The sequence below is a fragment of the Piliocolobus tephrosceles genome, chromosome 7 (assembly GCF_002776525.5).
Source record: "Piliocolobus tephrosceles isolate RC106 chromosome 7, ASM277652v3, whole genome shotgun sequence".
NCBI classification, from domain to species: domain Eukaryota; kingdom Metazoa; phylum Chordata; class Mammalia; order Primates; family Cercopithecidae; genus Piliocolobus; species Piliocolobus tephrosceles.
Window position 1 is genome coordinate 95,409,749 of NC_045440.1, and position 22,263 is coordinate 95,432,011.

At 44.0% G+C, this 22,263-nt stretch overlaps 2 protein-coding genes across 6 annotated transcripts in view; one reads left to right on the forward strand and one right to left on the reverse strand.

The window, feature by feature from the left end:
* Nucleotides 1-6,249: 6,249 nt before the first annotated feature.
* On the reverse strand, nt 6,250-8,465 carry LOC116418864. Its single transcript, XM_031935878.1, has one exon. It carries the CDS (start codon nt 8,319-8,321, stop codon nt 7,599-7,601), a length of 723 nt encoding a protein of 240 aa, XP_031791738.1. The 5' UTR covers nt 8,322-8,465; the 3' UTR covers nt 6,250-7,598.
* Nucleotides 8,466-10,079: 1,614 nt separating this feature from the next.
* The window catches only part of ESRP1 (epithelial splicing regulatory protein 1), a 70,334-nt gene continuing 58,150 nt past the window's right edge, over nt 10,080-22,263 (forward strand). For 2 of the 5 annotated variants that reach the window (XM_023222891.3, XM_023222888.3), the window contains exons 1-4: nt 10,142-10,453; nt 10,936-11,064; nt 12,284-12,397; nt 15,124-15,238. In XM_023222891.3, the coding sequence (XP_023078659.1) occupies nt 10,322-10,453; nt 10,936-11,064; nt 12,284-12,397; nt 15,124-15,238 (490 nt within the window). In that variant the 5' untranslated portion in view covers nt 10,142-10,321. Of the gene's footprint in view, nt 10,454-10,935; nt 11,065-12,283; nt 12,398-15,123; nt 15,239-22,263 lie in introns of all 5 variants that reach the window. The other 3 variants (XM_023222889.2, XM_023222892.2, XM_023222890.3) reach the window with 2 other exon arrangements.

Consider the following 22,263-nt stretch of genomic DNA (forward strand, 5'->3'; position numbering starts at 1 on the left):
TGAGACAGGGTTTTACCATGTTGACCAGGCAGGTCTTGAACTCCTGTCCTCAAGTGGGCTGCCTGCCTCGGCCTCCCAAAGCGCTGGGATTACAAGCCTGAGCCACTGCGCCTGGTCTAAGATAACTACGGTTTTTTTGTGTGTTTTTTTTTTTTTTTTTTTTTTTTGAGACGGAGTCTTGCTCTGTCACCCAGGCTGGAGTGCAGTGGCACGATCTCGGCTCACTGCAACCTCTGCCTTCCCCGTTGAAGTGATTCTTCTGCCTCAGCCTCCCAAGTAGCTGGGACTACAGGCAAGTACCACCACTCCCGACTAATTTTTGTGTGTGTGTATTTTTGGTAGTCATGGGGTTTCACCATATTGGCCAGGTTGGTCTAGAACCCCTGACCTTGTGATCCACCCACTTTGGCCTCCCAAAGTGCTGGGATTACAAGGGTGAGCCACTGCGCCCGGCCTAAGATAACTAATTTTAAGCAAAACCAGATACACTGACATCTCCACATCCCATGTAGAAAACAGCGTATTCCAGAGGGAGCACACTGTCTGGGTAGCCATGGACACAGCAGGGAAAGAGCATTGAATTGGGAGCCAGGGGACCTAAGCTTTGAGTACAGTCCTGCCACTAATTCACTGTGTCACCTTGGTTGGGCAAGTCACTTAACTTCTTTGGCTTCTTGTGAAATGAAGGAGTTGAAATAAAATACTAGTTTCTTCCAAATATATAAAAAAAGGCGCTGGGCACGGTGGCTCAAGCCTGTAATCACAGCACTTTGGGAGGCCGAGACGGGCGGATCACGAGGTCAGGAGATCAAGACCATCCTGGCCAACACGGTGAAACCCCGTCTCTACTAAAAAATACAAAAAAACTAGCCGGGCGAGGTGGCGGGCGCCTGTAGTCCCAGCTACTTGGGAGGCTGAGGCAGGAGAATGGTGTGAACCCGGGAGACGGAGCTTGCAGTGAGCTGAGATCCAGCCACTGCACTCCAGCCCAGGCGACAGAGCAAGACTTCGTCTCAAAAAAAAAAAAAAGGCTTGATGACATATTTAATATGTATTCTAACTAATGTGCTATGCATAGTTATTATAGATTATCACTTAATATGTTTCCAGTGTTCTTCATAATTCATGGCTATCTTATAAACAATCTGAGGGGATAACATGCAGGTTATAGAATTTCAGATGTGATCTCATTAAAACATTAGACTTGTTATATTTTCACTTTTATGGCTTGTTATTGGTCATGTGCATGTGTTGTAGTCAAGATCTCATAGGGAAGTGTTTTACTTTGTCATAGTCTGCCTTATTTTTGTGTATAAGTAAGATTTTCCAAAATATATAAGGAGGTCATATTCAGCATGGCATGTTGGCTAAAAGCAGTCTCCGGAGTCAGACTCCCTAGCTAGGAATCCCAGTTCTGTTAGTAGCATCTATGCCTTTTTTTTTTTCTTTTCTTTTGCATTGGGGCCTCACCCTGTTGCCCAGGCTGGAGTGCAGTGGTGCAATCATGGCTCCCTGCAGCCTCAAGTTTCCGGGCTCAAGCGATTCTTCTATCTCAACCTCGTGAATAACTGGGACTACAGACATGCATCACCGTGCCTTGCTAAGTGTTTCTATTTTTGGTAGAGACTGAGTCTCACTATGTTGGCCAGGCTGACCAAGTTATTTTTAACTCTGATTTTCTCCGTCGTAAGTGAGGCAAAAAACAGTACCTCAACCTCATTTGGTTGTGAGAATTAAATGAGATAAGGGCTTAGAATGGTAGTTGGTACACAGTGTCTGCTTAACAAATAAAAGCAATCTTATTGTTTATGATATGTAAACATCTCCTTCGCCTTTCTGCTGTCACTCCCATCAACTCCATGGCCTACTCCTCAGAGAGAATAGTACTAATGGCTTTTTTCTTTTTCCTTTATTTTCTTTTTTTTTTTTTTTTGAGACAGAGTTTCACTCTGTTGCTAGGCTGGAGTGCAGTGGCGCGACCTTAGCTCACTGCAACCTCTGCCTCCCTGGTTCAAGCAATTCTCCTGCCTCAGCCTCCTGAGTAGCTGGGACTACAGGTGTGCCCCACACCCAGCTAATTTTTGTATTTTTAGTAGAGACGGGATTTCACCACGTTGGCCAGACTGGTCTTGAACTGACCTCAGGTGATCCGCCCGCCTTAGCCTCCCAAAGTGCTGAGATTACAGGCATGAGCCACCACACCCGGCCATTTCACACACTTCAAACAGACATAAAACAGGGTGACAACTATTTCCTGGTTTTTAGGTTACATTTTGCCAGAATAATAAAATTGGCCCTTTATCAGCCAAATGGATAGGTGAGTAGGCAGGCTACAGGGATGCACAGGGCCTTAGGAAAGAAAAGAAACAAAACTTGCTTTTTTTTTTTTTTTTTTAAACATTCACCCTTGTCAATCCCACCTTGACTTAAAAGATAAGGTGTGCTGCTGTACTTTCCTCTCCCTGGGCTTTGGAAGAGGCAGGGACTTAGTCCTGAGCAAGGGGCTCGGGGACAGGGGTAACTGATACCTTGATGGCAAAAGGCCAGGAGTAAGGAGGGAGGAATTCTCTTGGTGGCATCTCTTTTACCTGGACGCCCAGTTAAATGGGAACAGTTCTGTGATCCCCAAGGATCAGGGGGATCTTATAAGCCATGTGCCATGAAGATTAACAGAGCATTTCCCTATCTGTATTTTTCTGTGTATTTCCCTGTGACACAGCAGTCAGTAAAGTCTTGCTCAAATGCCTCAATGGTGTCTTTTGTCTACGCTAAGGCCAGAGAATCATCAGCCTTTGTGGTTGTCTTGAAAGAACCCTCCTCACTTGGTGATTCCTCTTCAGTAGTAACCTTCCTGATTCTCAGGTTTGTTTTCCTTAGGGAAGCTTTTCTATGCAAAATCTCTCTCCTTAAAACCTATGAAGTGTACATCATCAACATCCCCATTTTTACAGGTTGAAACTGAGTTCTTGTGAGGTTGAGGAACATGCCCAAGGCCACAAGGTAGCAAATGGCAGAGCCAACTATTAAACCCATACTTTTTCTCATGGTCTGTAATAATCGCTGTAATAAAGGTTCAGGCCAGTAATTTCTTTAAATGTGTAATGCACAGAGTAATGGAAAATTATAATTTATTTATCTTGACCATCACTTCTCCTTGCCTCTCCACTTCAGAGGCTAGACTTGTCCAGGGAGTATAAAATGTGATATCTTTTACAAATGCATCTAGTATGAATACTAAGAATATCAGTGGCTTTTGGTAGCCTCAGAACACAGGTTTCTACTCTGATTTGTTTTTTAAAAACTGAAATATAATTCATATACCATAATATTAACTCTTTTAAAGTATACAATTCAGTGGTTTTTAGTACATAAAAAGATTTATGCAAGCATTGCCGCTATACAATCTGAGAACATTTTCATACTTTGATTCACTGTAGAATATTTTGTTTTGTTTTTTTGAGATGGAGTCTTGCTCTGTCGCCCAGACTGGAGTGCAGTGGCCTGATCTCAACTCACTGCAACCTCTGCCTCAGGTTCAAGCGATTATCATGCCTCAGCTTCCTGAGTAGCTGGAATTACAGGTGTCTGCAAACATGCCCGTCTAATTTTTGTATTTTTAGTAAAGATGGGGTTTCACCATGTTGGCCAGGCTGGTCTCCAACTCCTGACCTCAAGCAATCTGCCCGCCTCAGCATCCCAAAGTGCTGGGATTACAGGCATGAGCCACCAGGCCCTGCTTAGAAGATATTCTTGTAAGTACAAGAGAGTAACTAAGTATGTGCAATTAAAACACTAAGAAAGATCTAGAGGGCTGGGCATGGTGGCCATACCTGTAATCACAGCACTTTGGGAGGCTGAGGCAGGTGGATCACCTGAGGTCGGGAGTTCAGGATCAGCCTGACTAACACAGAGAAACCCTATCTCTACTAAAAATATAAAATCAGCGGGGCATGGTGGCGCATTCCTATAATCCCAGCTACTAGGGGGGCTGAGGCAGGAGAATCGCTTGAATCCGGGAGGCAGAGGTTGTGGTGAGCCCTGATTGTGCTACCGCACTCCATCCTGGGCAACAAGAATGAAACTCTGTCTCAAGAAAAAGAAAAAAAAAAAAGATCTAGAGACCTCAAATGAACCTTGAGTCAGTAAATGTAGTGCTGCTACGTAGTCTTAAAAGGGAGATTGCATTGCAAATAAGATGATGACATATATCGTGACGGAATTTGCATGGTCCTATGGCCATCAGGATAAACACACGAGTAACAGAAGGCTCTGTTCTGGAAGTGTGAGTCTTATCATTCCATTACAGCTTGGTCCAATACTTAATAAAGAAAAGTACTAAACTATTAAATAAATTCCATTAAGAACTGCTCAAGAAAATTACAACTACTGGTTTCCTATTTTGTGTGTGTTGACATCATGGGAAAAAAAACACTGCAGTTCAATAGATAATCACATATTAAGACAAGAAAACCGAAAAGCTAACGTAATCTTACAAATTAGGCGATGTATGTAAAATCATTTTGGGAGTTCCAAAGGATTTACAAACATGAGCTAGTGTTACCAGATAAACAAATTCAAAAGATATCATAGCTATATAATAAGAGCTATTGACCACACACTTACTGATAATTTTATGGAAATAAAGATTTATAGTAAAAATAGTTGCACTTATACAATATTTCTCATTCTTTTTAAAAAGTTATACATGTACAAGGAAAAAAGTTCAAATACCACAATAGTATCAACTGTGCAAAGTATTCTTTTTGTTTTTTTGAGACCGAGTCTTGCTCTGTTGTCCAGGCTGGAGTGCAGTGGCACGATCTCAGCTCACTGCAAGCTCTGCCTCCCAGGTTCACGCCATTCTCCTGCCTTAGCCTCCCAAGTAGCTGGGACTACAGGGGCCCGCCATCACACCTGGCTAATTTTTTTGTATTTTTAGTAGAGACAGGGTTTCACCGTGTTAGCCAGGATGGTCTCAATCTGACCTCGTGATCCGCCTGCCTCGGCGACCTAAAGTGCTGGGATTACAGGCGTGAGGCACCGCACACGGCCTAACTGTGCAAAGTATTCTTGACACACAGTCCCTCAATTCTTATCCTCAAAGGCAACCTGAGTTTCTATTTTTTTTTTTTTTTTTTTTTTGAGACAGAGTCTTGCTCTGTCGCCTAGGCTGGAGTGCAGTGGCGCGATCTCGGCTCACTGCAAGCTCCGCCTCCCGGGTTCACGCCATTCTCCTGGCTCAGCCTCCTGAGTAGCTGGGACTACAGGCGCCCGCCACCGCGCCCGGCCAATTTTTTGTATTTTTTTTAGTAGAGACGGGGTTTCACCGTGGTCTCGATCTCCTGACCTTGTGATCCGCCGGCCTCAGCCTCCCAAAAGTGCTGGGATTACAGGCGTGAGCCACCGCGCCCGGCCCAGTTTCTAGTTTTTAACATATCTGTATGTTTTATGAATTTTACGTCAATATATCTGTTCCCCCCCTTTTTTTCTTTTTTTTTTTTTTGAGATGGAGTCTCACCCTGTCACCAGGCTGGAGTGCAGTGGCATGATCTTGGCTCACTACAACCTCTGCTTCCTGGGTTCAAGTGATTCTCCTGCCTCAGCCTCCCCGAGTAGCTGAGACTACAGGCGTGCACCACCATGCTCAGCTAATTTTTTTTCTATTTTTAGTAGAGATGAGGTTTTACCATGTTGGCCAGGCTGGTCTCGAACTCTTGACCTCAGGTGATCTGCCTGCCTTGGCCTCCCAAAGTGCTGGGATTACAGGTGTGAACCACCATGCCCGGCCTCACATTTTTACTTATATCTTTGGAATAAAAATAACTGAATCTCAAAAAAAAAAATAAAAAAAGATTATGACATATAGGTACCACTGCATCAACAGTGAGGCCCCAGCAGACACATTTGTATTCTGTCCAGCTCAAGAGCTGCTCTCTAAAAGTGATGAGAAAAAGGGTCAAGGGAGGGTAATGAAGATAATTAAAGAGCAGGAAAGTAAGATTCACAATGAAAACTTTGAAGAGTTTGCAGTTATTTAGTCTAGGAAAGGTGAGTTAAGAACAACCTTAAGGTATATGAAAGGATTACTATACAGAAAATGGTGACCTTTTCTTTCACCCTCTTTCATTCACTAAGGAAAAAACAAAGAAAATGAGTTTATTTTACAGTACAAGTAGTTGGATTAACAGAAAAAAAAAGTCATGACACAACCACCAGCAAGGCGGTGGCAGCAAAATGTCCCCTGATGCTTAAAAAAATTATTTTTGATTTGAAATTTTAGACTTACAGAAAAGTTACAAAGAATGGTATAAAGAATTCCCTTATACAGATTCCCCAATGTTAACATTTTATTGCATTTGCTTTATCATTCCGTTTACATATATTTTGTCTGAACCTTTTGAGATTAAGTTACAGACATGATTCCTCTTTACCCCTAAATACTTCAGTAGATACTTCCACCAACAAAGACACTCTTTTGCCCAACCACAGTAATATTACAACAAATGGGAAATTAACATGGATATAATACTATTATTTAATCTACAGACCTTTTTTTTTTTATTTTTTACTTTTTCCGGTTCAGGATCATGTCTCTTAAACTCCTTTGATCTGCAAAAGTTTTTCTTCAGTCTTTGTCTTTGATGGCTTTAATGTATGTAAGAGTACAGGCCAGTTATTTTAAAGGCTGTTCCTCAACTTGGGTCTCTGGTGCTTAAAAACAACACAAAACAAAACAACAGAATCTCAGGGTTTTGAGAGTTTGAGGTGTGGTCCTGCACCAATACTTAAATAAGCCTCTCTCCTCAAGGTTCCTTCCAGCCACCTTACACAGATTATCCTTACTGAATTAGATTTATAGATGGTGGTGATAGACAGTAAAACATTTTTGTATTCAGAACTAATTGTCTTGAATTACATATATTCCAACTCCTCCACCACATTTTACAATTTTAATTTAACAAAAGTAAGTTTGTTGAAGAATTAGCACCTACTCTTTAAACATTTAAGTCTTAAATTACCTGTAGACTCCCATTTTGACAATCTCACCTCTGCAATGATGAACTATGCCCTAGGCTCAGAAGACAAAGAGCTGCAAAAATGGGTGTTACTCATTACAATCATTCAACAAATATTTGTTGAGTGCCTAGTATATATCAGGCTCTGTTCCAAGCCCTGGGAATACATTTGAGAACAACAACAACAAAAAATTCTCATCCTTGAAAACCTAGTTGGAAAGATTAACCTTTTTTTTTTTTTTTTCCTCAGACAGAGTCTCGCTTTGTGCGCAGGCTGGACTGCAATGGCCAGATCTTGGCTCACTGCAACCCCCACCTCCCAGGTTCAAGCGATTCTCCTGCCTCAGACTCCCGAGTAGCTGGGATTATAGGTGTGCGCCACCCCTCCCGACTAAGTTTTGTGTTTTTAGTAGAGATGGGGTTTCACCATATTGGTCAGGCTGGTCTCGAACTCCTGACCTGGTGATCTGCCTCGGCCTCCCAAAGTGCTGGGATTACAGGCGTGAGCCACCGCGCCCGGCCCAGAAAGACTAACTTTTAAATTACAAAAAGAAAAAGATTAACCTTTAAATTAAAAAAAAATCAGAAACCGAGATTAGACTTCCTTAAGCCATTTATGCCGGAGGTTGCAAATTCTTTTTGTGAAAAATCACACCTTGGCGATGACCTTGGGCAGTAGGATGTAAATAACTCCCACAAGCTTAGCGTTCCAATAACGGAACACAAGGCATAAACTAAACAGGAAGAAGGCAAGATTGCGTGAGTATGGTCAACTCCAAGACTCAAGATTCTAATGTGGATACTGCTGCGGAATTCCTGGTAAATGCGCTGATTTAATAAAGTCTTCGGTTTATCCAAACGGGCTACACAAATGATTAATCCAAACTCCAAAGCCCTAGAAAGAACAGGAGGGGCCCAGTTTCCCGAAGTGTTCCAACCACTTTTTCGGCAACAGTCACCTACTTGGCTACGAGCCTCTGGACCGCCGCGCGCTATCTGGTCCGCCCCACGGGGGCCACGCACCGGGTTCCGCGTCCCTGCGAGGCGGCACCTCCTGGGCCCGGCAGAGCTGAGCACCTGGGAACCGCGCACCGAGAGCCCGACGGGGAGGTGGTTAGCTGGAACCGGCTCCTCCAGGCGGCCTCGCCCACTGCAATGCAATCTGGGTGGTTTTTCCAGGTCCCTCCCTGCCTCGTTCCGCGCCCAGTCCCTGCCCCCGCGACGCCCGAGGGCCTGGACGGGTGGCTCTGAGTTACCGGGGCTAGGGAGAAGCGAGGCTACTGCAGCAAGCCTGCGGAAATCCATCTATGACTCCGCACTGCGAAGTCCAGGACAAGGAAGCACCCAACTCTGGAACTCAAGCAGCGGACGAGGGAGGTCTCGAGCGCCGTCGCAGCGCTGCGAGTGTGGGACGCTGGCCTTCGCCCGCTCTAAGGGGACGCGAGCTGCCACCTGCATCACGGGAGGCCCCGCCTCCGCCTGCACCTTCTCCTGCCAGGAAACGGCGCGGGCCTCGGGCTCCTCTCCCCCATCCCGGGAGCCTGAACCCCCACTGGGAAAGCCAGGCCGCCAGCTTCCCTTGACACGCGTTCTGAAATGATTTGTACCCGGAGTGGGTTCGGCAGGGCTAGGTGCATGGTTGCCCGTTTCACATCATGAATACGAACGGGGCTGGACACCTGGAGCCGAATTAGTAATACTTCAGACAGAATTCTGTTCCCAAGAACAAATCGCTTTGAGATGTATAACCCGAGAAAACTTCACCCGTAGCGCTTTTCTCCCTAAAACGTCAACAAGACCCAACAACATACTGCCACAGATGTGGTGGCTGGGGGTGATGGTGGGGGGCACGAGCCTCTGGGCAACCAAGCTGAGGTAGAGCAAGGGAGGTTGTTTGGGAGCTTGGTCAACACACTCCAATACAATGCCAAACGCATGAGCAGAGGGAATGGGGTCAGGGCGCAGAACCTGGGAAAAAGCCTGCTTGGCCCGATTTAAGAAAACTTTTATTAGGCATGCGGATAGATGCTTTTCATTTGGGGCCCAAGGCAAATAAAAGAAAATGGGCGCCAGCCCTGGAGGGTGTTCCAGCTTCAAACTAGCAGCCTGGACCAAACCAGACAGAGCATTTAGAGTTGAGAGAAAAAGGAACGGGCTCCATAGTGCCCGAGTTTCCTTGCGGGGTCCCCCAGCTGCTTTGCGCGCGGTGAGTAACTGCGTCCTGGGGCGTGACTAGGTGGCTGGGCGTCCAGCCCGGGGCGTCCGGCTTTGCTGTGCGCGGGGTTCCTCTCCGGAAGGTGGGCACCGCGGCGGGTTTGGGAAGAGCGTGCACCCGGGCTCCTGCCCGGAGAAGGGGAGGGCTCGCAGGATTTCTCCTGCTGTTTGCACTGAAAGGTGTGTTGGCTCGGGAGCGGCTTTTCCGGGGATCGGCAGTTGCCCCCACCACCTACTGGCTGCGGTTGGCAGGTCCCTCCCTCAGCGGTTCGTCCTCCACCGGCGCCGCGCCCTGGGCAGCTCCGCGCCCCGGGCCTCACCTCTGGCCTCCTTTCGCCTCCCTGTACCTGGCCTTTTCGCTTGACCCTTCAGAACCTTCGGCTTCGTTCCCCGCAGCCGGTATTCTCCGAGCCCCCTCACCGCCCGCACCTCTCAGTTACCTCCAGTGGGGACCCCTCCCCCCAGCGACTCCGCGCCCTTTACCTCTCTGAGCCCTTTTCCCGTCTGGCCTCGTCTACCCTCTGGATGGCAACCGCCTCTTCCCCGCCCCTCGCGTCTCCCCCTCCTCCTCTCTCGCCCTCGCCTCTCCATTCATCCAGCCATTGTCTCCCGCCCCTTCTTCCCCCTCCCCAAGCGTCCTCCTCCCCCACCGCTGCCACGTCGTGGTTTGAAGGAGCCAATGGGCCGGCGCCGCCAGGTGTCTCTTACCTGCACCACGTGGGGGAGGGGGAAGGGGCGGGCAGGTAGAGCCACATCCCAAAACAGAAAAGCTTTCAGCCATTGCGTGCCTCCCGGGGGTGCAGCATTGCTCCAGGCTTTTTGCATAGACGCCCGGGCAACTGAATACAAAAAGGGCAGGACTCCTGCGCCCTCCTTCCTACCCCCCTTCCTGCCCTGGGCGTGGAGCACCGGCCAGGTGTGGGCTTGGGTGGTTGGTTACCGCCTTTTGCAGTAGCAACAGCGAGGAGGGGGGGGTGGGCGCTCTTTCTTTTTCTCTTAGAAGAGGGTTTAGCACAGGTTTTTTCGTTCTCACTTCCACCCCGCCTTACCTCCTCCCGACCCCCCCCTTCTCCCCCTCCCCACCTATCGTCATGACGGCCTCTCCGGATTACTTGGTGGTGCTTTTTGGGATCACTGCTGGGGCCACCGGGGCCAAGCTAGGCTCGGATGAGAAGGAGCTGATCCTGCTGTTCTGGAAAGTCGTGGATCTGGCCAACAAGAAGGTATTTCTTCACGTTTTCGTCTAAATGCAAGGAATGGGGCAAGAAGTTTGTGGTAGAGGTTTGGGCGGGGAGGGGGGTGGAGGTAGGTAAATAAGTGCCCCTGTTTGCCCGCTTGTGAGTCTGGACCCGCGGCCTAGGGAAGCTAGAGTAAAACCAAACTTGTTGGCCAACTGCCTTGGAGCCATTTCAGTCCTCCGCAACCTGGCTCAGGTGGGGAGGCCAGCGCTACCGAGCCTGGTTCTTTGCCCGTCGGGGGACGCCCCGCCGAGACGAGGTGGGGTCTCGGAGGCCCCGGGGTCCACTTCCAGGGCCTTTCCGACCTATCGGGTGGGGGGTGGGGCGGGGGGCGAGTCAAGAGCTTTGATTCTGCGTCCGGACCCCTAGAGAGGCGCGGGTCCCCCCAGCAGGGGAGCAAGGGAGGAGGGTGCAGAAAGAAGCTCCGAAATTGAGGGAAATTGACCCCTGCTTCTCTACCTTCGGAGGTGGGACAGTTGCACGAAGTACTAGTTAGACCGGATCAGTTGGAACTGACCGAGGACTGCAAAGAAGAAACTAAAATAGACGTCGAAAGCCTGTCCTCGGCGTCGCAGCTGGACCAAGCCCTCCGACAGGTGACAGCCCCGGGTCACGCCGCCCACCCCAGCCTGGGCCCAACCCCACCGCACCCTACGCCCTCTCAGGGCGGCCCACGCGTGTTCCCGGAGCAGGGTGGCAAGACTCCCGCCCGGCCGCGTGGGTGGGAGCCCAGTCTGAGGGCCGGAGCGCACCGTTTGGGTGGGGGTCGCTGCTTCTCTTCACCTCCCGGCCCCCAGGGTTTGGGACCGACATTCACTAGTTTTCGAGTTGCTTCCAGAGTAGTTACTGGAGCTGGAGAGTCAGCTCCATTTTGCCAATTGATTGACATGCAGAGTTTGAATCCTAGCGCCCCCATCTCCAGGTCCAGACCCTAGACGCGCCGCTCCCCTGCGGGGTTTGGGCCCACAGCCTTCGGGCAGGGGGCGCTGTGGCCTAGACGTGCAGGCGGGCCCGGCGGGTGTGCAAGAAGTAGCAGTTTGGGTTGGAACCTGAAGGTGCCTGCCTGGTTTCAGGCTTCTGAACTCCCAACGACAGGCTCGGTCCGTCATTATTTCTTTAGTGGCCTTGGTCCCAGTGCCAGGGAGGTTTTTCAGGTCCGAACGTGCAAGGCTGCCCGTTGGGTCACTGCGGAACTGATGGAATCCCCTTATTGGGACTGAGGTGACCTAAAAACCGGCTGTTCCGGGGTGCTGACGGGTGCCGGATCGGGTAGGGCGGGGCGCTAAACACCTGTGCACAGATGAATGCTCTGCGCTCTCACGACCTCTGCCCTAGCACACGAGCCTCGAGTTATAGGAGAAAGCTATCTTTCTGGGGTGTATTCATCCAAGACTTTTTTCCAGATCTGTATACACAGTACCCGTATTTGTTTATCAGAAGCTGGCATCTTAAGCCTGGCACATCCAAACATACAAAAAGTAACACTAGGGAATGATGTAATCTGAAGGCAACCTGCTGATGAAATGAGACATCTGACTTAAGTCTTGAGTGAATTTTTTTGTAAAAACAGAAGGGAGAATGCATTGACAAGTTTCTCCTGGGCGCGAACTGCGGATTGATTGGAAAGCTTCCCTACTTCGAGGAAGCAAGGAGGTTTGTGGGAAAGGAGTCTGTCTTTCCAAGGTTGCCCCAGCACCGGTGTCTCCCATCAGGGCCCTTATCTCAGTTTTCTCTGGCTATCGCCAAGGGGAGTTACTTTGCAGAGTTTGTAAATCGTGCATCGGTTGCATCCCTGTGTGTATCTTGTTCTTGCAGTTTAACCAGTCAGTGAGCAATGAACTGAATATTGGAGTAGGGACTTCTTTCTGTCTCTGTACTGATGGGCAGCTTCATGTCAGGCAAATCCTGCATCCGGAGGCTTCCAAGAAGGTAAGGGTGCTGGCTTCTGGAAAAAAATGGTTGGACCTTTGGGGTGACTGGAAGTTTTTAAAAATTTTTACTTTATTCAAGTTTCTCTGTTTTTAAAAATATGCATATAGGGAGTTATTTTAATGAGTACGGAATTTCAGTTTGGGAAGATGAAAAAGCTCTGGAAATGGATGGTGGTTATGGTTGCAAAATACGTTAATGTACTTAATGTTTTACTGAACCATACTCTTAAAAATTATTAAAATGTAAATTTGGTGTTATGTATATACAAAGATACTCTCTGGTGACTTAAAATAGTCTCTTTGTTTATGTCCAATTTTCAAGATGCATGACACTCTCCCTTTCCCAAAGCTAATATGGAGTGTGAATTTTTGACATTTAAAATAACTATAGAGAGGAAAGAACTATTTTTAGTATGTCATAATATTCCCATTTGTGTTGAAAATCCTAGAAAGGAAGGAAAAAAGAATTAAACCTTTAAAGTTGTATTTCTAATCATTTCATTCAAAAGGCTACTTAAATAAGACAACCTTATATCTAGTGAAACCATAATCATAGCACTCTTCACTTTGTCTGATTTTAAGTAAATGTTCAAAACTGATTCTTGCATCAAAACAAAAGGGTCACCCTCATCTTTTACCTTTGCTCATTTTTCTGACATAGGATTACAGAGTGAGAGAAATACAGTCTTACTGTAGGTAAAATGTGATTTCTCTCCCTGGATAAATACCAAGGGGCTGTGGGAAAAGGAACAGCAGAGGCAACCCACCCAGTGTAGCCAATCATTGCTAATACACTGTCTCTTAACAACTTAAATTAGTTTGAGCTGTAACTTTTTATTGTGGTAGGCAGGCACTGAGCTTGAAAAGATGGAAGTAGAATATATTTAGGTACCTGTATGAGGCAAGGCTTGCAATGAAAGATGTAGACTGACAAATGACCCAGGCAAGTAAGCACAGATTTTATTTCGTTTAATATATTATGACAATTTAAAAAGTTTGAAGGAGTAACTCAAGTTCTTATGTCTTCAGGAAATCACTCCTTTTATATGAGTCTTAGTAATTATTTGATAAAAGGGGAAGAATTTTTTTAAAAAATTAAATGCTAGACTAGTTGCTACATCCTTACCAGAAATAGTGATAAGTAAGGATTACTTTTTTCCTCCCAGACTCACATGACAGAAGGACAAGACTTAATCTTTTCTGTTGGGCCAGAGGAAAATAGCTGTTTTCATTATTTAGGTGGACTGCTTTGGGCATAGGAAAACATCTGGAGAAAAAGTAAGACTTTTTCCTCAGCCACTACTATTAGGATTTTGATTAAATACAGAAACTAAAATAATTTTATAATGAAAGTAATTCTGTATATTCATTAAAGAAAAGGGAAAATGGCAAAACATAAAATAATCCTGCCACTCAATACATTAAAATGTTCTTCTCTACATGAACATATTTGGATATATTCTTCCAGAATTCTGTAGACAAGCATTATTTACAAAGAACATTCATACTGCATAAGCCTTTTAGCCTACATTATTTAATAGAACATCAACATTGTTATAAGCACTAAATAAAATACTCAGTACTTTAAACGGACACAACAACTTAAACTGATTATTGTTGAACATGTGAGTTACTGTCCTTACAAACAGCTTTTAAATGAGCATCTTTGTAGGTAATAGGGAGGTTTCATGGTTCTTTTGGTTGTTAACTTTTTTAAAAGCTGTGACCATGATGCAGCAATACTGATTTCAGAATATAGCATGAATAGGTCACATCTAATAAAATCCAATAGAAGGAACTTGGAGAGGAGACATTTTGCATGAACATTTAACATGTAAAAGTCTTAATTTCCTTGATGTTCTAATGTAAAAATGGGTAAAAGTTCCCAGCAAATTAACACAAACAATTTTGAAATTTTAAGAAAAATCTAAATTGAGTTTTTAAAAGGATTGTCTTTAAAAGTTACTCAATGCTGAGTTATTTTGTTAAGAAAAAAACAAAAGAAACAATAGTGTAATATTTGTCCGGACAGCTGTGCTTTGCTTAATAGCCACAGTAGTGGTGCTAATAGCTAAGAATAGCAGGTAACAATTTCTCCTTTGCCTTTGGGATTTGTGAGTTTGTTTTTGTTTTTGTTTGAAGTCTAATTTGAGTTCAAAGGTACAGCTACAATATTGGTCAAGAAGACTAATGTGGGACTATTATTTGGCACAAAAATAAGCCTTTTCAGTTAATCAGGAACTTACTATTCTAATCTCACTTATTACTGAAAATATGCATTATTAGAACCCAATAGTTAGAACTACCCAGTTATACAATCTAATCCCGCATCTGTATGAAAACTGAAAGGGCTGCTAGTGCTGTCTGAAAATACAGATGTTCTAAAATGGTTATGGCTGGAAAAAAGAGTAGTATTAACAGCCAGAAAATATGAAGTATAACAGCCCAAATGTAGCACAGCTTCAGAATTGTTTCGAATGGAATGCATACTGGAGCACAAACATGGTAATCCACTGCCTTAAAACAAGAATTTTTTTTCATGAGACTTGTTCATAGGATCTAATATAGAAAGAGGACCAACTTTTAAAAATAAAATGACTCTTTACAATTTAAATTTTTTCCATTGTAAAATATGCTTATATTTCAATTTTTAGGTTCCTAATTGTAAGAGAAACATTGAACCAAATTCACCTAGTTAACAGTATCTACTTTGTCCTTCCTCAGAATGTACTATTACCTGAATGCTTCTATTCCTTTTTTGATCTTCGAAAAGAATTCAAGAAGTGTTGCCCTGGTTCACCTGATATTGACAAACTGGATGTTGCTGCAATGACAGAGTGTATCCTTTAAATCATTACTCAAGAATCATTTGAAAAGATAGTTCCAGGAAAAAAATGGTAATTCAAGAAACTTTCAAACATTTTAAATTTTGTCAGCATATGGATAAAATTGGCCTGTCCAAAATTTGTCTACTCTGCTGAGAAACTAACACAATTATAGACATCTTTGAAAGTAGTTATAATTAATCAGATGGTTGGATGGATTTGCAGATGGATTTTTTGGTGAGGTGATCACATGTAGAATAGGATTCAGTTTCAGATTATGTAATGTGTGTGTGTGCTGGAGAAAGAACATGAAGACTTCAGTGCAGATTCTAAGGCCACTTTTTCTTGGTTACTGTGATTTTAGGGTTTATTTTGGCTTCTTTAGAATGAAGTCAAATAACTTTTTAAATTAGTGGATATATCCCCTTTACAAACTGCAGTTCACTGGTCCCGCTTTTAGCCTCCCCTGAGTTTTTCAAATACAAGATTATGCTAATTATAATAAGCCATCTTTGAAGATGATAAAATGGGGGTCTGGATTGTTCCCCACATTCTTTAGTTACCAAAATAATATATTTGATGCAATGATATATTGTAAAAGTAATTTTATAATTACAAATCTATAATCACAAATGACCCATCATCTTACATTCGTTAAGTCTTTAAAGTGCTGACTAATAAGCAGGCATGTGCTAATATATCAGATGTAAAGTTGAGTAATTGTTGCCTTGGGTGGCTTCCCAAAAGCCACTGTGAGAGTCATCATGAAGTTAAAACTAAGTTACCTTCAGTAACTTGTGGGTTGTAGGTGCTTATTCCCAAACTTTCTCATTCATTTTCAAGAACTAAAGCCTGGTTTTTGTGTTACTTCAGGAATTTTTTTCCTGATTGAAGTTTGCTTGCATATATTTCATAACTACTTGTAAGCAGGTCAAATCCATTTTCATTTGCCTTCTTCTTGGAGTCAGTTAGCTGGAATTTTGGCTTAGCATGACCACTAGTGTTGGGAAGAGGGTGGAATAAGTTCACTGTGATAGAATTCTTATAAGAATTTTGTTAAAAAGGTTGGTACAGCAGAAAAATTCTCACTGGTTGTTCTGTTGGTTTGAATGTTGTATTAGACAGCTCAAGTTTCCATAACAAATACCATAGACCAGGAAGCTTAAACAACAGAAATTTACTTTCTCACAGTTCTGGAGGCTGGGATGTCCAAAATCAGGGTGTCAGCATGGTCAGGTTCTGGTGACGGCTCTTACCGGCTTGCAGGTAGCTAGCCACCTTTTCTGGGGGGATAGCAGAAGGAGTTATCTTCTTATGAGGTCACTGCCCTATCTAATTAGACTCCTCCACCCTTTGACCTCATTTAAACTTAACTCCTAAAGACCATCTCTCCAGATAGTTAAATTGGGGGTTGGACTTCAACATAGGGGAGGTGGGGAACACAATTCAGTTCTTAAGTATAAAACTTTTTGATGCAGATAGTTGGTCTTCTACAAAATAGCCAGAGTACCTAGAGAAAAATTAGAAGACAGTGGATGAAAAATCTAATAAGCTATCTTAATTTAGAAAAAGACAACTTCTGGTTGGACGGGGTGGCTTACATCTGTAATACCAGCACTTTGGGAGGCTGAGGAGGGAGGATAGGTTGAGACCAGGAGTGCTGACACCAGCCTGGGCATTATTGCGAGAACCCATCTCTACAAAAAGTAAAATGAAATAAAAATATTTTTAAAAATGAAAAAAACAACTTCAGTAAGGAAAGGATATATATTAAGGATTATTGCGCCGGGGCAATATAGAGAAACACAACGTCAACAAAAAATTAAAAAAATTAGCTGGACATGGTTGTATAAGGCTGTAGTCCCAGCTCTACTTAGGAGGCTGAGGTGCAAGGATTGCTTGAACACAGGAAGTCGAGGCTGCAGTGAGCTGTAATTGTGCCACTACACTCCAGCCTGGGTAACAGAGCAAGACCCTGTCTCAAAAAAAGTGGATTTTATTCTTAAATGTTTTAATATTTAATATCATAGTTGTATATGTCTTTCTCTTTTTTTTTTTTTTTTCTTTTTTTTTTTCTTTGAGACGGAGTCTCGCTCTGTCGCCCAGGCTGGAGTGCAGTGGCTGGATCTCAGCTCACTGCAAGCTCCGCCTCCCGGGTTTATGCCATTCTCCTGCCTCAGCCTCCGAGTAGCTGGGACTACAGGCGCCCGCCACCTCACCCGGCTAGTTTTTTGTATTTTTTAGTAGAGACGGGGTTTCACCGTGTTAGCCAGGATGGTCTCGATCTCCTGACCTCGTGATCCGCCCGTCTCGGCCTCCCAAAGTGCTGGGATTACAGGCTTGAGCCACCGTGCCCGGCATCTTTCTCATTTAACAAGTTAGAAATGCTAATAAGCTTTCTCAGCAACGGTTTTTGTGTGACATTGCTGCTGTGGTCAGTTATTTTATGACTGCTATTCAGAGGAATACTTAATTTCCCTGACTAGGCTACCAGACCAATTTCTGAGGCTAAAAGCAATTATGTCGAATCTGAATATCAACTTGTGCTCATCTGTGCAAAGTATTTCTACAATGTCGGAACTGAAGAATTGTTCTGTTCTCTCAGAGCATTAAACATTTTCCTTGCCAATATGAAAGTGACACTGAATTGGGAGAGCTATAGTCATTAAACATGGTTTTGCCAAGTGGACAGAAGGTCATTTACTCTTCAGGAATTACCTGTTTCACCTGGTAAACCCGTGGGGGAGGGAAAGGGGCTTCTGTAAACACCTGGAGAAGAGCAGCTAAGAGAATGTGCAGGTTGAAGTGTTTAATTTTTTTGGTTGTAAAATACTTGTATTCTTGATTGGTTGTTTTAAATGAGGATACAGAAATATCAATTTGGACCCTCAGTGATGTCACAGTATTCTAAGTATTGGAAACATGTTTTATTAACTTTATATCCAAGTAAATTTAAAATTTTTAATAATTCATTTTTGGCTGGGCAAGGTGGCTCATGCCTGTAATCACAGCACTTTGGGAGGCCACGGTGGGTGGATCACTTGAGGTCAAGAGTTCAAGATCAGCCTTGCCAACATGGCGAAGCCCCCTCTCTACTAAAAATACAAAAAGTAGCCAGGCATGATGGCGCACATCTGTAATCCCAGCTACTCAGGAGGCTGAGGCAGGAGAATCACTTGAACCCAAGAGGCAGAGGTTGCAGTGAGCTGAGATCACACCATTATACTCTAGCCCAGGTGACAGAGTGAGACAAAAAAAATTTTTTTTCATTTTTTAGAGATGGTTCCTCATATTTTGCCCTGGCTGTTCTCAAACTCCTGGCCTCAAGCCATCCTCCTGCCTTGGCCTCCCAAAATGCAGAGATTATAGCTGTTTGCCACCATATCCTGGCCTCATTTATTTTTTAATTAGTAGGCTTTATTTTTTTGAGATGTAGTCGTGCTGTGTTACCCAGCCTTGTCTCAGACTCCTGAACTCAAGCAATTCTCCTGCCTCACCCTCCTGAGAAATTCAGATTACAGGTGCATCTGCTGTACCTGTAATCTCAACTTTTTATTAATATTATTATTATTATTTTGAGACGGAGCCTCCCTCTGTTACCCAGGCTGGAGTGAAATGGTGCGATCTCGACTCACTGCAAGCTCCGCCTCCCAAGTTCAAGCGATTCTCCTGCCTCAGCCTCCCAAGTAGCTGGGATTACAGGCGCCTGCCACTATGCCTGGCTAATTTTTGTATTATTAGTAGAGATGGGGTTTCACCATGTTAGCCAGGCTGGTCTCCAACTCCTGAGCTCAAGTTATTCACCCATCTCGGCTTCCCAAAATGCTAGGATTACAGGCGTGAGCCGCTGCACCCGGCCCCAACTTTATTTTTTAGACCAGTTTTACGTTTTTAGACCAGTTTTACGTTTAGAGCAAAATTGGGCAGAAAGTATAGAGTGTTCCTATATAACCCTTGTTACACACATACATACACACTCTTTCTCACTCACTGCCCCACTGTCAACATGCTGCACCGTTGAGCAGAAAGTATAGTGTTCTTACAGAACCTTTGTTATTCTCTCCCTCTTTCTCTCCTCCTCTCCACTTGCCCCATCACTGTCAAAGTGCTATACCAGAGTGGTACGTTTGTTACACCTGATGAGCCTACATTGACACGTCATTATTACCCAAAGCTCATAGTTTACACTGGGTTTCACTTTTAGTCTTGTACATTATATGGATTTTGACAAATGTATAATGACATCTATCTACCATTGTTGTATCAGAATACATTGTAGTAATAGCATGGTACAGAATAATGTTTTTTTTGTTTAGTTCTGTGTTTTTACCTGCTACCTTAAAGTCTTTTATCCCTAATAGAGTAGTTTTATTGTCTTAAGACTCCTCCGTACTTTGGCCAATCATTCCTCCCTCTCCTTTGACCCCTGACAACCACCAATCTTTACTGTCTCTGTAGTCTTGCCTTTTCTGGGAGGTCATATAGTTGGAATCATGTAGTATGTAACCTTTTCAGATTGTCTTTTTAGCCAATAATATGCATTTAAGATTAGTCTATGTTTTTTCATGGCTTTATAGTTCCTTTTTAGCACTGAATTTCATTGTTTGGATGTATGGTTTGTTTATCCAAACATGGTTTGTTTATTCGCCTACAGAAGGACATCTTGGTTGCTTTCAAGTTCTTGCAAATATGAATAGTGCTGTTATAAACATCACATGCAGGTTTTCATGTGGACATAGGGTTTTTTAATTCATATTTATTTATTTATTTTTTGAGACAGAGTCTTGCTCTGTCGCCCAGGCTGGAGTGCAGCGACAGCGATCTCGGCTCTCTGCAAGCTCCACCTCCCGGGTTCATGCCATTTTCTTGCCTCAGCCTCCGGAATAGCTGGGACTACAGGTGCCCACCACCATGCCTGGCTAATTTTTTGTAATTTTAGTAGAGATGGGATTTCACCATGTTAGCCAGGATGGTCTCGATCTCCTGACCTCTTTATCCGCCTTCCTCGGCCTCTCAAAGTGCTGGGATTACAGGCGTGAGCCATTGCACCCGGCCTAGGATTTTTATTTATTTTGGTAAGTACCAAGGAGTGTGATTGCTGGATCATATGGGAAGAGAGTCATTTTTTATATCTCACTGCAATTTTTGCATTTAAGGCAGACTTTTTTCCAGGGGGAATGGTGAGGGAAAGCAACCAGGCCTTGCATTTAAAAGAACATAAGTGGAACTTGAATAATATGCAGTATTTCAAGGCATTTATGGAAGATGAAAGAAAATTATAGTGTGATCACTTTTTTTTTTTCCCCTAAAGTCTCACTTTCGCTCAGGTTGGAGTGTATTGGTGCTGTAATGCTATCATGGTCATGGCTCACTGTAGCCTCAAACTCCTGTGCCCTAGGCTCAAGTAGTTGGGACTGCAGTCGTGCACCACTATGCCAGGCCAATGTTGTGTATTTCTAATGGAAGTGGAGACTAAAACCCAAGTTGTGGAGTCACAAAGTCTGAGCTGAGTATACACTGCCACACAGCAGCTTTGCTTTCCTGGGAGTTACTAGTGTCTGCAGAGCCAAACTTTAATCTTGAGTATTCCAAAATGAAAGCTTTGTAAGTGAAGTGCTATGTTAATGAAAAAGTAGGACCATTTTGATAAAGAAAGGGTTTAGGAATTTTTTTCTTTTTTTTTGGAGATAGTCTCACTTTGTCGCCCCGACTGGAGTACAGTGACGCAATCATGGCTCACTGCAACTTCTACCTCCCGGATTCAAGCGATTTTCCTGCCTTAGCCTCCCAAGTATCTGGGACTATAGGAGTCTTCCACCTCGCCTGGCTGATATTTGTATTTTTTGTAGACACGGTATTTCACCATATTAGACAGGCTGGTCTTGAACTCCTGACCTCAGGTTATCCACCCACTTCAGCTTCCCAAAGTTCTGGTTTTACAGGCATGAGCCACCCCACCTGACCAGGAATTTCTTGAGTGTAGTTCTGGTTCTTATTTTTGGCACTTCTTTCCCTCTTTTGTCTTTGTATTTGTTCAAAAATACTTTTTTTTTTTTTGAGACAGAGTCTCTGCCTTGCCCATGCTGGAGTACAGCGCGCAATCTCTGCGCACTGCAACCTTCGCCTTCTGGGTTCAAGCAATTCTCCTGTCTCAGCCTCCCAAGTAGCTGAGATTTCAGGCGTGCACCACCATGCCCAGCTAATTTTTGTATTTTTAGTAGATATGGGGTTTCACCATGTTGGCCAGGTTGGTCTGGAACTCTTGACCTCAGGTGATCTGCCCTCCTCGGCTTCCCAAAATGCTGGGATTACAGGTGTGAGCCACTGTGCCTGGTCCTAAAACACATTTCTGATGTTGATACTAGGCCTTTGAGTTACTCCAGTTGCATTGTTGCCTGCTTTTGAATCATGTGATGGCTAGCTTGAGAGACCTTATCTAGCAGGTAAACTAGATTACATGTTGTAAGCTTTTTACTTAATCAAGTGTGGGTGTTGAGGGTGTGATAATAGGGGTTGGGGCTTTTTTTTTTTTTTAATTAGCTTAGATCCCTTAGGGAAATTAATACTAGTTGTCTCCTGCTGAAAGGACATCTGTGTAAATGAATTCTTTTATTCATTTTTTTTAAACTCATTTTTTCCCCCACTAATGTTGGATGGAATTACTTCCTCCTGATTTCTTAACCTTTTTGTTAGCTGTTGTCAGGAACTTATTTATTCTCACTAATCAAGACTTCTAATATTGTGTTTACTTCCCTTTGCCAAGCATTTATTAAGATTTTATTTTTCTGAAAGTATGGTAAGGAGGACAGGTGAAAAAAACTATCAATTGACTGCTTACTACATATGCCATGAACGGCTCAGTGGGGAGCTTTCATCCCCATTTTATCACTAGGGAAACTGAGGCTTAGAGGCTTTGTCTTTAAGTTAGATGCTCTAGCATCCAACAATATACAAGGTGAAATAGTTTAGAATGCATACAATCATTTGAGGCACGCTGGCTACCTCAAATAAGTTATCTCCCTTTTAAGTTAATATCCTG

What these genes read in the sequence shown, in the direction of transcription:
- LOC116418864 (XM_031935878.1), bottom strand. Translation starts at nt 8,321, where the DNA reads ATGGATTTCCGCAGGCTTGCTGCAGTAGCCTCGCTTCTCCCTAGCCCC.